At 37.3% G+C, this 16,392-nt stretch overlaps 1 protein-coding gene across 2 annotated transcripts in view; it reads left to right on the forward strand.

Moving 5' to 3' along the window:
- Positions 1–1,346: 1,346 nt before the first annotated feature.
- Positions 1,347–16,392, forward strand: part of Graf (GTPase regulator associated with FAK) — a 62,201-nt gene continuing 47,155 nt past the window's right edge. The window contains exon 1 of one of the 2 annotated variants that reach the window (XM_068767035.1): positions 1,347–1,725. In XM_068767035.1, coding sequence (XP_068623136.1) covers positions 1,566–1,725 — 160 coding nt within the window. In that variant the 5' untranslated portion in view covers positions 1,347–1,565. The remainder of the gene's footprint in view (positions 1,726–16,392) is intronic. The other variant, XM_068767037.1, reaches the window with a different exon arrangement.

Below are 16,392 nucleotides of genomic sequence, written 5' to 3' on the forward strand. Positions count from 1 at the left end.
TTTGTGCCAGACTGGTTTTTTGCAAAATTGTTTAGAACTACTCACCACTATATGGACGTATTTCTTTCTATCGTCGTAATTACCGAGCTGTGTTATCTCTCATTAATACTTTACACTGTAATGGGAGGTCTAAGCATATCTAAAATTTTTCGAGATATTTATAATGGCCGATGTAGTAAACGCGGTAATCTCAAATTTTGTAATTAGTTCCGTTGGATACTTGTAGTTGGGATAAATATATAATATATAGTTAAGAGATAATGATGTACATTTTAAAGTTAGCATAAAAACATGTTCCAAGGCGAGAAATGCTTAAAATTGTGCCATTAAATTTAATTTTTGGCGCGGTAAAGTGTTGTCATATGTAATTTCTTTTTAGTAAATTATCAACAATTTAGTAGAAAATGTAATCACTTCATTATTTTATTATTGTCAGATTGCAAAACACTACAGTAATTAAAACACCTGTTTTAAATATTTAGTGTTCTAATATTGAAAACCTTAGTAACTACAAATATTTATTTATAACAGTGCGACACCTTTAAACACATTTGCTTTGTATTTTTATTTAAGATATATAAAACCACTTCGAGCTACATGCTACTGGCGGAGTAGACGCATGCATCGTACATGTTAGGCATTATCCCATGTCTGAACAGATCGTTAGCAATTTCCTACGCCCGTCCCGTTGACAATGTAATTTGCCGGGACGTTTTACTTCACCGTGCCTTGACACGGTGGTATAACTCATTTCAACACATCCAGGGTACAGCATATGCATTTAACGGGTGGTAGGAAATTACCATTCGATCACGTTTTTGCTCCTCAAAATTAGCCCAAATGCAAAGAAGATGGTACCCACGGCGTCCAATTTCAAATCCTCGTGAGAATTTGAATTCGAACTCGCGAGAATAATTAAAAATAAAGAATTGTGGCCGTAGTAGCCAGCAATCCGGAGCATTTTTAAAGATCGCTTCGGCGTATTATTTTTTTTTAGTTTTACGAGTTTATTATGATCACTTAGTAAAATACCATGTACATATTATTGTTTTATTTTTAATATAAAAGCTGGCATATACAAAGTTTCTTTTAATAATCATTCACATTTTTAAGTAGAAGATTAAACTGTACTCTAGTGCAATCAATAGCCATAAGGATTTATTTCTAATCATTTTGGCTTCTCTTAATTTGAAAACATAGCTTTGAATTAAAGCATTCTTTATGTAAAAGTAAATTTTACTTGATTTAACCAAAACTTATTGAATCAATACGTTTATTAAATTACCAAAAACGCAGGACAGTTTAATTCTGGTAACATTCGGTTAAATTGACTATTGCATTCTAGTGACAGCTACGCAACTATTGCCAATAATGCTTTGAAACGAAAATATTGGTGTTCATTTTTTTATCCGTTTACAAATAGTGTAGTGGTAAGAAGTGAATACGTCCCGTTAATAACAGAGTCCGTCCTAGTGCAAGTGGCTGAGCGGAGATGGGAGCTGCGCGGGGCGGGCGGTGAAAGTGTTGGGTGTTTTGTGACCGTGTTGTGAGCGCAAGTGTTGAGGATGGGCGTGGGGCTGCAGCCGCTGGAGTTCACGGAGTGCCTGGCCGACAGCCCGCACTTCCGCGAGAACTTGCAGCGTCACGAAAAGGAGTTGGAACGGACCAGTCAGCAGATCAAACGTCTCATCAAAGAAGTCAAGGATGTCGTGCAGGCCGCGAAACGTAAGTCGCTTGTAACCTTGCCATTTACATTTGTTTCTTTCACTTTATTGTATATATTATATGCATCATTTGTGTAATTATTAATCTTAACATTATTAATAATTTTTCGTTCTCTTATATTATAGTGCCTATAGCTTATAGTGTCAGGATATTTCATTTGATAACATAAAACCATCAGTACAGTAGTGCAGTATTCATAGTCAATTAGTTTTGTTCATTGTGTCACTTTTAGTGCCAATAAGAATGCAAGTGGGACAGGCTAGGTGTAAATGTATTTGGCCTTGAGGCTCTTGTGTTATGCAACCTTGCTGCTCTGGCTGAGCATTTATCTAGTGGCACTTATGCTGTGACAATACATACTGTCATTAGTTAATTTCCACTGCATATAATACATTTAAGGACTTAACATGTAAACTCATGTTTATCTTTAAATTTATTATCTGTTTTGTGATATATCTGGATGTTTTTAATATATCTATAGCATAAATGCTAGTCAACATTTGTAACCAAATATATTCATTATTTGTTAGCATTTGCAAGTGGAATGTTAGCTACTTTGCTTTGTGTTTATTATCAATCTGTTTGTATTGTCATAGGGCACAGACTAGTGTGTATGTAGATGGCATTGTGTATGTGTTAAATGGTCACTTGTGGTGTCACAGATGAGTCATGTCATTAGAGTCCATATTGAGCGCCCACACTCAACCCAATCTCAGCAAAAAAAAGAGTTGTTTCATATTGATGCACTCAGGCCCACACAGTAATTATTCACTGTTTCCATGTGAATGTAATTTATTAAAAAAAACATGTACTATCATATATTATCTAATTGGGACGTTGTGATATAATTTTCAAACAAAAGGCAATAAATAAACTAATGTAGTGGTATTATGGTCTAATGATATTTAAATTTTTTCATCATTGGCAAATGCTCCATGGTTATTGGTCAGCTTCACTGGGTTTGAAGATTGCTGTGCGTCATAGCTTTGCATGGATTGACTGCGGGTGCCAGGTGCAACACATTGTGAGGACAAAGACCGGGTATGGTTGGGGTTTATGATGCATGTGTTCACCTTCAGCAACTAGATACTTCTCACGATATAACCAAATTTGGTAGGTAGCTTAGATCTATTCCCCATAATTAAGGGATTATGGATTATTCTGGGAGCCATGGATAGGGCTGCTTTTTATTTCATGGAATTGGGAAGCTGCCAAATTCATGGATTACTTAAATGGATGTTTTAAAGAGTTACTGTGTATAAGGGAGTTCGAGAGGAGCTTCATTGGAATTTTGGGCTGTCAATATAAAATACAATATTCCAATTGAAACATGCCTGAAAAGGAGTGTCTAAACTACTCTATGGATTGCTATAATCAGATTAACATGAGAAAGTTTGTAGCATCACTACCACTTGTAGTTGATGTTAATATTTACAAACATTTATGGATAATAATTTTTTAATCATCTATTATAGATGATGATGATGATATCTTATTAAGTAAAGGTATTAGTCTTAGGCCAAGACCGCATGGAGAACTCTTATAACTAAACAGTCTCCATTAGTGATGGTCTCAAGTGCCAGTTCATGTCGTAATATACCTAGTATGAATTAGGTTTATTGCCTGCCTTGTGTGTGATTATGTAAAGCTTTGGATGCAAGTACTATTAAGGATCTACATACTTTTCTGCAATGCTGAATCTTTGGGGCAGCAAGCCTCGTCACAGCTGTGAAAGTACATCCAGTGCTGTATGTACACATTATAATGACACCATGTTGTAGGATGCAGTGTTTTTTGAGGGTTCCCTCAATTTACAAATTGTCTTATAGCAAAACTATGTTACGAGAGGTATGTATAATATGAGGGTTACCCATATTACTAACTTGAATTATTGTCTGTTCAAAACATATCAGTGAGAATAAAAAATAACAATGAATAGAGAGCAAGTTGTTTATGGTATAGCAGGATGTGTGAAGTATTTGCTGTGTAATTAGCAAATGCAACTAGATAACTTGTCTGCAACATGAGCACAAGTGGTGACTCAGTGCTGTTATGTGACTGTGTCTAATCATGTATTCATGCCTCTTATCAATAATTATTGAGGTCTGCGTTAATTTGTAAAATAATGACATTTTTAAACTGTGTACATATATGCACAGAGCTGCTTCCATTGGTCCTCTAGATGCGCAACAAAGGGAGAAGGTTTGAGGAAGTCCATCTGCTAACATTAAGTAAACCACAATATACAGGCTGATTATAGAAGTAAAAGCTTTAATGGGGTGAATGTATAATTCTTTTGTTGTCAATTGATATAGGGTGTACCCTATTTAAATTTAATGGTTTCATAAATAATTAATATTGCAATGATATTAGAACATGAAAAGGTGTTTATAAAAAAATGGATGACTACATACTAAAATTAATTATTGTTCTCTACCTCTGCCTCAGACTGTATTGTCAGAAGTTATTGCCCTGTACCATTATATAATTATCACAATTTAAAGGTTGATTGGAAAAAAGTGTATACATTTTAAAGCCCAAATATTGAACAATTCTGAGGGTCAGTTCTACCTACCTCTACAGGTGTGATAGGGTATAAAAAATTCAGTTGGGAATTTTTTTATTTATTTATTATCAGGGTCGGGCTATAAAAAATTAATTGCCTGTATCATGTTAATCTCTATTACAATATTATATTAACTTAACAAGACATCTGTCAAATCTGATTTTGAAATTATTTGTATTTTGAACTACATGTTCAGATAACTCTTTCAACGCTGTAAGCACTATTTTTCATCAAGGCCTAAACAAGCAATTTCTGGGCGCCGTCATTGATATTACTGGGAAGGTTAGGTCATTGTTATTGAATCTGGTTCAATACAAAAGAAGGAAACAGGAAACCAATTTTATATATCATTGTTTTCATAATTTTCATAGTTGTTGCAGAGGTTTGGTGTGCGATGATGTCATTACTGAGTCAGTACAATTTAGTTAACAAACAGAATGGCTCTTGTGCAACTGAATTTGTTCAATAAATACATGTATTTACGGGCAGTGATCTCACAATATGGGTAAGGCTCACATCTAAAAGTAATAATAATGAAATAGTAAAGAGTCTTTAAAATATTGTCGAATGTATTCATTAATTTATTCACATTATTATCGCCTTTGATTCATTTACATTTCATTTTGTGTATGTAATAATAAGATAAGGAAAAAAATAGACTCATATCATTCTGCAACCATCATACTTGCCTGATATGGCTCCTTGCGACCTCTAGCTTCAGCAAACTGAAAAGGCCATTGGGGAGAGATGCCGTTTGGATACAATTCAGGAGATAAACACCAAGTTGAAGGTCATGAAGACCGGAAAACAATTATACCTATTGTTTTAAGTACTGGCAAAAGTGTGTTTTATTGGATGGTGATTACTTTGAAGAGGTGAAATTTATTTGGATGAAAAAAAAAATGTTCTCTCTGTTCTGTTATAGTACTTTTTCTTAATGTGGTATTGTTATTAGTTTGTAAGCTTTCTTAATAATAATTAAATAAATAATGATATCCTTTAACTTAAAATGGTAAAAATCTCAGACTGAAAAATTTACTACAAACTCATTTTTTATATGCTTTCACAAATATCTTAAATACAGTAGTTAGAGCAATTCATTCTCAGGGTGCATTGTCATTTAACCCTTATCGATCGATAGCTTTTTACAAGTGATTCTTATTAGGTTGTAGCTAGTTCCGGTAAATATGCAAAAGAATTTCATTATTGTAAGAATAATGTTTTTGTTAGAAATTATCTATTTTTATTTATTTTACACATATACGAGATTGAAATAATTATTTATAAGTTCTTAATGTATGATATTTTTTAAAACAGTCTCCAACATGAAGAAATGGTTTTCTGCTGCACGTTTCACAGAAGTATACTGTTGTTTTTCTTCCTCCAGGCAGCTTACGATTCGAACATACTAAACAGTCATTATGTTTTCCTTTAACATCAATCTGCAAAATATGTAGCTTTCCATCTAATCTCTCCTCATTGTCTGCTGTTGATGGCGTTCTATGTCCTGCAGTTTCACCGTCACGAAAATTCCCAATTAGTGACATAACTAATTTCTGAATAAAGCTTATATGAGACATTGGTTTCTTGTTGTTATGTTTACAGTCAGCTTTATATAGAATATAAGAATTCGAGGAGAATACTTCAAGAAAGTTTTTGACTTTCGCAAACTTTTTTCTTGGATAATTATCATTGTTCTGATTTTGACGTAAATGGAGCATCTAAAAAATTTGGAAAAAACGCTCTTTCTTAAAAATCTTAGCGAAGAATGGAATATTGCATGTGGAGTCTTTAGAAAAATAATCTCTTTTGTCATTTAAATAGATTATACCCATATTCAAAATCACACCAAAAAAAGCAAGCATTTCCTCATACGAAACGTTTTTCAAATTTTGCCAAGTTGATCTGGCGCATAATTCTTTCTTTGCAATTTGCTCCTGCGCGTATAAGTTTGTTTGCGTTATAATTTCCGTTATAAGTTCGCTAGTAATAAACTTTTTTAAATAATCTATGGGCTCCTGAATATTTCCAAAAGTTTGTTGATTGATATTTGTAAAAGGACTTCTAGTAGGAAGACTATCATCATCACTCTCGATTCCGATCCAATCATCGTTGGAACTATCAACATTTTCTATTTCTACATCACTTTCTTCTTCACTTGAATAAGTTATAGGCATAATTCTTCTTCTCTTAGAATTTTTAAAATCACTTTGAGAATTGTTTTCAAAACATTCACTGCCATTATCACTATCAAAATTAATAAAATTTTCTTTATTCATTTTGGGCTCAATATATTACAAAATAATTGGAAAAGGAAATTGATATATAACTGGAGATGTCAATTGATGTGTTACCGATATTTAACTAATAAGACATCAGTGCCTGCATTTCACAAAGAGCTGGTTTCGTCATGTTTCGTCTTGTCACGTCCTACGTGACTTATGACCGCAGCGACAAAGTACTTTTGTCACGTGAGAGGTGACTTACGACTGATAAGGGTCAAATATCCTTTACATCAGTGTTTTCCAACCTTTTTTGTGCTTCATCCCACATTAGCATTACTTATGCTATTCCATTAACATACAGTTGTTATATTAAAGCTAAAGAGTTAAACTTGTGTAGTGTTCATTTTTAAGTTGCCCCCTTAACAGTCAAATTGCCCAGCTGTGGGTTGTGGATCCCACATTGGGAAACACTGCTTTACACTGACTTTTTAAATCAATTGCATGATAATTCTAAAACATGTGGGAGTTTATTGTAAAAGTAATTTTCATTATTATTCTTAAACACAAAGACAAGACTTTTATATATACTTAATAACAATTAACTAATGTATTTGTAAGGTAATATGTTCCAGATACGTTAAGACGTGCGGTTTTATCAGTGTACATTGATAGAGCTGGCTGATAAGTGATAGCGGACGCGTTGTAACGCCGCGCCTTTTTAATCTAATATATAATAATTTTTGGTTCTTCTGTTTTCACTGTTATATTTACAGTTTCAACGTGTTTGAGGTTGTCCAAGTTCTGAAGGCACTATAATATTTTATTCAGCATTGAATACATAGACATAACTTTATAGTGTTTTAGGGATTGGTGCTTTTTGAGGTCCTCTTATACCCTGAATGAACCTATAACAGGGTCTTGTATGTTAATGATTTTTTCATATAAGTTCTTTATTACATACTCTCTTTCTCTTGTCAATCTCTTCATTATCTATCACTCTAAATTATAGTTTGGTAGTAGATGAAGACATTGGTTTTGTTTGAAGAAACTGTATTAGTACTATTGTTGATATTATTAAGGTGATGTGAACCAATGACTTAGTTAAGGTTGGGTTAGGTTGCTGGACGCAGGTTGGTCAGAACTGGTCGTCATGGCGATCATTGGGGGAGGCCTGTGCTTTGCAGTCAGCGTCTGTCGGCTGAAATGATGACAATGATAAGAAGTATTTATGGAATCAAGCGTTACCTTGTGGAAGTCCATAAGTAAGAAAAGGACCAATATTTAGCCACTTCCGCACATGCAGTGGTAGTCGTGCAACAAAGTGCACCGCCCGCCAGCCCGCTGATAAATGCGTATGCGGCAAACAATGCGAATCACACAACCGCCACTACCAAATTACTCAACACGTGTTTCACCCCTCCACGGGGCATCTTCAGGAGCTATGTTACACTGATTAGTGACACTAATCGTAAGAAGAGTAGCTGGTTTATGTCGACTTTGGGTTGCGGACATTTTACATTAGCTGGGTTAGTCGATTTCACCGTTATTTCTTTCCGGGCCGCTTCCCTTTGTTTTGTTTTAATTTATTTTTTTATTAATTTCTATGAAGACTATATTATTGGATACTTAATTTCCGTGGTCGGCAGTCTCAAAAGTTTTTTATTCACTAATGCGCCATCCGGTTAGCTTTAGTTACTTTGTGCGAAATGTAAACATTGTGGAGTAAGTCGACAGTAACAATTAAGCTTGGCGGAGACTAGATTAGGGTTTACTTTATTTACTTTAACTAATTGAGAGTTGGTTAGCTTTAAGGTCGATATTTATTTTCACATATATTGAAGATATAAAAAAACGCTTGAAATTATTATAACAGTTTAAAAGATCTCTTTGTCAAACCATCAGCTATGATTAATGTGAACATTATAATAGTCCGGCTAGAACCGCTGTACGGTGCAGTGTAGTGCAAAGCAAAATTTGGTTGAAAATGTTAAAACCAATTGTAATTATTTTTAAATCAAAATAGGTTGCTATTTGGTATTAGCATGTAGTAAAAAGGTATTGCCCGGATAGAATTAAAGATGGTTGTATAGTTCCGATATTACACAAGAGTCCTTTGCCAACGAGGCGTCGGCTGTCTTCCGCCCAATGCGACGCCCACCGTTTCTAACCATTTAATAATCACGTGACACTTGATGTAGATAGTGATTGAAAGAGAACTAGCCTGAGTTGTGTTATTTATAAGAGTGACGTCACAAACTCAATTTAGTTGTTTACGACAAACTTTCAAAACTGAGCAGTTATAAAAGTAAGTATAAAGAGAAACAAATAGGTTAGGTATAAGAAAAATATATAGGAACCAATTGTGACACATTGAAAAACATGTGACAGATTTAGTGTTAAGAAAATAAAAAGTAAGGAGTAAATAAACACAATTGTATAATGAAGCAAAAGAAATAAAAATTAACCAAATAAACAAAATGTAATTACCTGTAGTTGTTCAAAAAGGGAAGGCGACGTGAGGCGAGGTATGAAAGGTAGACAAAGAATGAAACGGAATGCAAGACACTGCGACGAACAAAAGAGGAATCAATAGCATCAAGAGGGATGGTAGAGAAGTAGGGAAATAAGAAAATTAATTCAATAAACTAGAAGAGGCAGCATTAGAGGCCCGTAATAGCGGGGGCCGTTAAATGAAAAACTAAGTAATATCAGATAATTTTCCAATATTCGAGTAAATATCTTGAGCGGTACAATTCCATGCCGTCGGAGGTTGATATACGCCGTCTTCCCCACCTCGTATAAAGTTTCAAAATGCTTGCTCCCTCAACAATTATTTATTAATGATGAAATGGTTACGAAATGTATGTTTACCGATTAATAATTATTTAATGGAATCAGGCGTTACCTCGCGGAAGTCCATCCTAAGTAAGAAAAGGACCAATATTTAGCCACTTCCACACATGCAGTGGTAGTCGTGCAATGAAATGCATCGCCCGCCAGCCCGCTGATAAATGCGTATGCGGGAAACAATGCGAATCACACAACCGCCACCGTCAAATCAAAACTCAACACGTGTTTCACCCCTCCACGGGGCATCTTCAGGAGTTATGTTACACCGATTAGTGCTGAACACAGAGTTTAATAATTGATACTGAATGAGATTTTAATGAACTTTCCAAATGCGTTGTAAATGTAATTGTTACCTGCGTGCCTAGTAATTATCTTTTTGTCAGGAGGTCACTTGGTTTACTGATATTTATAGATGCCCAGAGCTTATAGGTCATGCGATGTGTCAGTTAATAAAGTTCGAGGAGTCCATCGGTTGCTTCGGCTCGGGGTGATTATCGAATTGGGAGGCCGCTGTGATCTTAATCACTTAGATATACGCTACACGGGATGACCTGGCGCAAGACCCCTGAGAGGTCAGCTCGGCCTGGTGAGCCCAGGTAAACTACACACAACTCTGTACGCGTTAAGAGTAAATGTACAATATCAACCCATTTGGTAAACCTTAGCGTTGGGAGAAGAACGCTTCTATCTATGGTTTGCTGTCGTCACCAAGACAGACGGTTCCACATATTCCTAGCACACGTCTTTCTCTTGTTTTCCATGTAAAAATGCAATTATGTGCGCAATTATATAAAGTTTGACCTCGATAAGGATTTAAGCAGGTTCGACTGCAAACTACGAAAATATGTTGAACAGTTAATACGTTTATCGAAGATATGAGTCCGCACGTAACGTCTGCGTGATAACGTTGGTTGGACATTAAATAGTGTTGAAGCTGCCCAGCGTCAACTTGTTGCTCGCATCGTAACTCTTTCCTTGCGAAGCGCCTCAAAATGAGTTACTCTCCTCAGTCGGCACCATGGTAGACTGTCCGTACCAGTGATTCCCAAAGTGGTCTATGTCGACCCCTAGGGGTCTATGACAACTTGCAAGGGGTCTTTGTCAGCAAAAAAAAATTTGGGGGTCCAAGAAATGAAAATGGGGGTTCACGATAGTGGATCTCAACACATACACTGATTAGTACCTATTTACTTACATCATACTATCTTATATTATCAAAACATTTACATTATTTATAAAAGTACCTATGAAGTAAAAACTTTATTGCTTGTGTTATTTTATTTATAGTTTATTTTATGTTTATTTAATGTTACGTATATTTTACATAACAGAAACAAAATTATATTTTGAGTAGTTTTAATTTAAATTTGATTAATAAATGTATAAATTAACACGTGTTTTTACTTTAAGTTTTTAACACTAAACTTCACTACAGTTAGAAATATACAGGAAATCAATATAAGGTAAGTAGGGGGTCTACCCAACACGGAAAAACCCCTTGCCAGGGTCTACGACACAAAAAAGTTTGGGGAACTCTGGTCTGTACGAAAGACACGTACTTGGTTATGTGACAAAATATCTGCACAGGAAGCGCATGCAGTCATCGCGTTGTGCTTGCTGTAACAAACAAATTAATGACCACGATCATGCAATTATTGACACAACAATGTAAAACAAATGTACGCTGTTCGCTGTGAGAAATCGTCTATAACCGAGCGCCAAAAGGCGCTGTTCGCAGCGAAAGGGTTATTTTCAAATTGAATTTCATCACAATGGAGTTCAAGTTGATTCTCGTTTAAAACAAATTGTGCTTCTCTGGCATTCTTATCTTTACGTTCACGGGCGATCTCTATAAATGATAAGAAACGCAAAATAATTTCAACATTGAATATCTTCATAACGTTCCCGATTCGGGAACACAAGCCTCTCATCAAGGCCCGTCGAATTGGTGCTTCTCTTTATTCATAAGTGTATATATATTTAAAACTCTTTATTGTACACGCTGGAATATATATAAATAGTAGTAAAGGAAAAAAAGGTACAATGGGCGGTCTTATCGCACGATGTAATTTCAAATATGTTGTCTGTTGGGAATTGAATCTCTAGTGCTTCTGCTCTACCGGGTTTTCACAAACTTTACATATTCAAGTTTCATTGTTCTAAAAGTTATACAAGAATATATTAATTTATGTAAGAAAAGGACCAATATTTAGCCACTTGCGCACATGCAGTGGTAGTCGTGCAACAAAGACAGACACAAAGTCTCCGTGTTTGGCACTAATTGGTGTAACATAACGTAACATTCCTGAAGATGCCCCGTGGAGGGGTGAAACACGTGTTGAGTGATTTGACGGTGGCGGTTGTGTAATTCGCATTGTTTGCCGCATACGCATTTATCAGCGAGCTGGCGGGCGGTGCACTTTGTTGCACGACTACCACTGCATGTGCGGAAGTGGCTAAATATTGGTCCTTTTCTTACTTAGGATAGACTTCCGCAAGGTAACGCCTGATTTCATTAAATATTTATTTATGTTATTTTATATTTCTTTTGTTTAAATTATTGCGAGTCTTAGCCAGTGCGATTCTCTCGCAGCCTAACCCAGAACTGCCGCTATCAGCACCCGATGTGCCTCGCGTTGTTCAGTTGTTTTTCTTGTAAGGGACCTCGGATGTTCACACAGTCTTGCAGACAGCTTTCTCGTCAAAGGGAAGTCTAACAAATAGATATCGTCTGTTGCTTAGCTTGCGCATTGCTCTGCAATAGGTCGTCTCATGTGTTTATAACTAGACTTGCCCGGGCGACAACAGACCGCGCGCCATTTATGTAGTATGTTTACATCTGTTTAAACAAAATGAAATGCCAAAAGTTTTGCCAGGTGTCAAATTCTAGAACGACTCTGGCAATTAGGCTATTTTTGTTTTTGTTAAACACGAAGAAATCTCTATAAATAGTAAAAAATCTTCTGTTGTCCGAACAAAATATAATTGTAAAATAAAATCGCTATTCCCTAGCCGTTAGTGAAAACTAAAATACGTGAGTTACGATGAAATCAAATGAAATTATATTCTCGTCATTAAGGATGAGAGAAGAGTGTAAATAAAATTACATTGTAACTAAAATAATGCAGTTTATTATTAAGACATTGAATAAATAAAGTGATCATTCGTAAATAAGTTTATTTTTTTCCATCTGGCTCTGTTATAAGCAAGTAACTTGGATCGTATATGATAATTATGTATAACATTTGGCGTTGTGACGTCATACGCTGAGCTGTCCGTGTTGGGGTATCGAGTAAATGTTGAAGCGGAAATTTCCTTTGGATCTCCTTTGCATCTGTTTACTCCATGAAGCTATCCAAGAGTTGGACCGACTTCGAGTGCCGGTCTGGCGTTAAAATCGGGGAGGAGTCAATAGCCTCCCTGACAAGCGAAAAAGACACCGAACAGTCATTCATCACCCTCTGCCGAAAAATCGTAAAAAATGCTATAGAAAGAAATAAAACGTAAATATTGCAAATAAATAGATAATAAAGACAAAATAAGAGCAAAATAATATACAGTACTGTGATATAAAATAATTATAGAATTTAAGTAATAAAAATGTGATATAAAATAACAATGTAATTATGAAAATGTAAAGAAAAGAGAAATGAATGAAATACGGTGATACAGAGCAAAAGAGAAAGACACCAGAATTGTGGCATGAAAGTATAGACCGAAAGACAATGTGAAGTATGAAAGAAGAGAAAGTAAATAATAAAAAAATTATATGAATAATTAAAATTGCCCGTAAAGTCCCTGTCCCACAAAAGATAGGGGATACGAGAGGCCCCCAATAGCGGGGGCCATAAAAAAAAAAAAAGAGTTGGATCTATGTAACTTAAACTCATCGTAAGAAGGTCATTTGGTAACTTGTCTGTTGGTTCGTTGGCCATGTAACAAGTGAACCAGGAGTAAGGTTTAAGGAGCTCCCATCAGACGGCGTCACTGCCGCGCTACATGCTCATGGATAGTGCATATTGGAGGTCCAAGTAGTTACGGTGGCGAGCTATTGGGATTATCCGGGTCAGTTTTGTGTGACGTGTGGTCACTCTTGACGTAATTGCATTTTACGTTGCGGTTGTGAGGACAGAGCGCAAATGGCGCTTAGGTAAGGCAAAGTCCGAGTCTTCTTTACGAGTCTTGTACGTGACGACACTTACTGACTTATTACCAGATTTCTTAAATGGTCCCCGTTTTTGGGGGCCCCTCGTACTTCTCCTGTTTTGAGTACACGGGGATTATTTTACAAAATATTTTTTTCCCAAATTGAATATTTGCTTTCTAGTTTATTCTTCTCGATGTCATTTATTTATCAATTTTTTTTTCTTTATAAATTCCTTCATTCCTTTAAATTTTTCCCTATCCTTTCATTCATCACCTCACTTTCGTCGCCTTCCCCTCAGAATACTACAGGAATATATTTAGTAGTTTTGATTTATTCTTACATTAGATTCTTTTATAATTTAATTTTTATTTTTTTATTTTCACACTACATTTATCGCTCGTTACCTGACGCAAGGGGTTCCTGTGAGTGAGGAGTCCTCCGCTTGGGGCATTACTAAATATGTACCGTAGACGGTGTGTTATGTTATTACACTATCTTACTGTACAACGCTAGAGGGCAGCGGTATGCGGCGGGGCGGGCGGCGGGGCGGGCGGCACCGGGCGGCCTTCACCTTCACTTTCGCCGCAGCTGCCGGTGCCGATACCTAGAACGCTCTAAACAAACAGTTACTCGACACTAACACAAGACACACCGCGGCGAGAAGTCGAAATGTTTTGTTTTTGTTTTAAACTGGACTAGGATACGAGAAACTCTGTTATCTGGGAGTGTATCAAATAATCCTGTATGGATATGTGGAATATCCACCAATTGAAAATCACCTCAGAAGACGTTCTCGTTACATTCTTAGAGACATTATTTGTCTCTGCAGCACGATACCACTGGTTGCATTTCCCGCATTTGTTTGAGCTTGTATGAGCTCCATGACGTCATCGTCAGCGGCGCATCGAAACGGGGAATTACACAGAAATATAATTCTTTATGCACATTCGACGAAAGAGAGCGCTATACAATACTTATCGACTTGTGATTGGCTAACGATTTTTATTTATTGAATATACTTTTCACAGTTCTAAATCTTTATAAATATTTGTTACGCTTGAATGAATATACACACAACTACTACTTCGTGTTGTTACTATCTACAAGATCTACCGGCCGTAGGAAGAATCCCACGAGCTGAAAACTGTCATAAGCCGCCCACTGCACTTAGTTCTAGTCAGGATTGATTGTTATTCAGTGGCACCTGTCGAACGTTCTATTCGGTTTGCATTGGCAGTGAACGGGAGAAGTTCGCATACGCGGCGCGGAGACCTTGGCTCGGCTTCGTCGTGATTTTTATGAAACCTTTTAAGCGCACGCAGGTTAGCTTTGTATATAAAAAAACAAACTGTTTCTATTAAGTATACAGAATAATTATAATGGTGTCAGTCGCTTCTATAGTCGGTGAAAGGTAAAGTATGTATTAGCTAGGTAACCCAGGTATACGTTCCAAGCTACAAATGAAACAGTAAACGTTTGAGCATACTGTCAAATTTGGATGCGATTGTAAATATAGTAAAACTACTCGAGTTCAATGATCATGCATCAGTTCACAGCGCACGTCAGTCGCGAGGTTCATGTTTTACATGAACTGTAGGTAATAAGGCTATCGTTATTGATATCATTAGCATGTTTTGTAATTAAATAGCTGTTTCATGTGAATGAATGTGTACTAACGTGCTCGTCTTAATGTATTGCGATAACATGACGGTTATACTTCCTCAAGGTTCATTTATTCAATCAACCATTTCTTATTTAGTGAAGTCGCTTAGCGGCACCTAGAGAAGCATTGCCATTCCGCGCGTTGAGTGACGTAAGCGAGCCGTAGGAGTGTGCTGTGTGGGTAGAGTACTCTAATTTTTTTGCATTGTGGATCCGATTTCGTTGCAGCGTGGCTCCGATGTCGTTGCTTTTTGGCTCCGATGTCGTTGCATTGTGGCTCCGATGTCGTTGCTTTTTGGCTCCGATGTCGTTGCAGTGTGGCTCCGATGTCGTTGCTTTTTGGCTCCGATGTCGTTGCAGTGTGGCTCCGATGTCGTTGCTTTTTGGCTCCGATGTCGTTGCAGTGTGGCTCCGATGTCGTTGCAGTGTGGCTCCGATGTCGTTGCATTTTGGCTCCGATGTCGTTGCTTTTTGGCTCCGATGTCGTTGCTTTTAGGCTCCGATGTCGTTGCTTTTAGGCTCCGATGTCGTTGCTTTTAGGCTCCGATGTCGTTGCATTGTGGCTCCGATGTCGTTGCAGTGTGGCTCCGATCTCGTTGCAGTGTGGCTCCGATGTCGTTGCTTTTTGGCTCCGATGTCGTTGCAGTGTGGCTCCGATGTCGTTGCTTTTTGGCTCCGATGTCGTTGCAGTGTGGCTCCGATGTCGTTGCAGTGTGGCTCCGATGTCGTTGCTTTTAGGCTCCGAAGTCGTTGCTTTTTGGCTCCGATGTCGTTGCTTTTTGGCTCCGATGTCGTTGCATTGTGGCTCCGATGTCGTTGCAGTGTGGCTCCGATGTCGTTGCAGTGTGGCTCCGATGTCGTTGCTTTTTGGCTCCGATGTCGTTGCTTTTAGGCTCCGATGTCGTTGCATTGTGGCTCCGATGTCGTTGCAGTGTGGCTCCGATGTCGTTGCTTTTTGGCTCCGATGTCGTTGCAGTGTGGCTCCGATGTCGTTGCTTTTTGGCTCCGATGTCGTTGCTTTTTGGCTCCGATGTCGTTGCATTGTGGCTCCGATGTCGTTGCAGTGTGGCTCCGATGTCGTTGCAGTGTGGCTCCGATGTCGTTGCTTTTTGGCTCCGATGTCGTTGCAGTGTGGCTCCGATGTCGTTGCAGTGTGGCTCCGATGTCGTTGCTTTTAGGCTCCGAAGTCGTTGCTTTTTGGCTCCGATGTCGTTGCT

The sequence above is a fragment of the Battus philenor genome, unplaced genomic scaffold (genome assembly GCF_028537555.1).
Source record: "Battus philenor isolate CCGP_79_NKW_IND1 unplaced genomic scaffold, ilBatPhil1.0.hap1 SCAF_22, whole genome shotgun sequence".
Classification (NCBI taxonomy): domain Eukaryota; kingdom Metazoa; phylum Arthropoda; class Insecta; order Lepidoptera; family Papilionidae; genus Battus; species Battus philenor.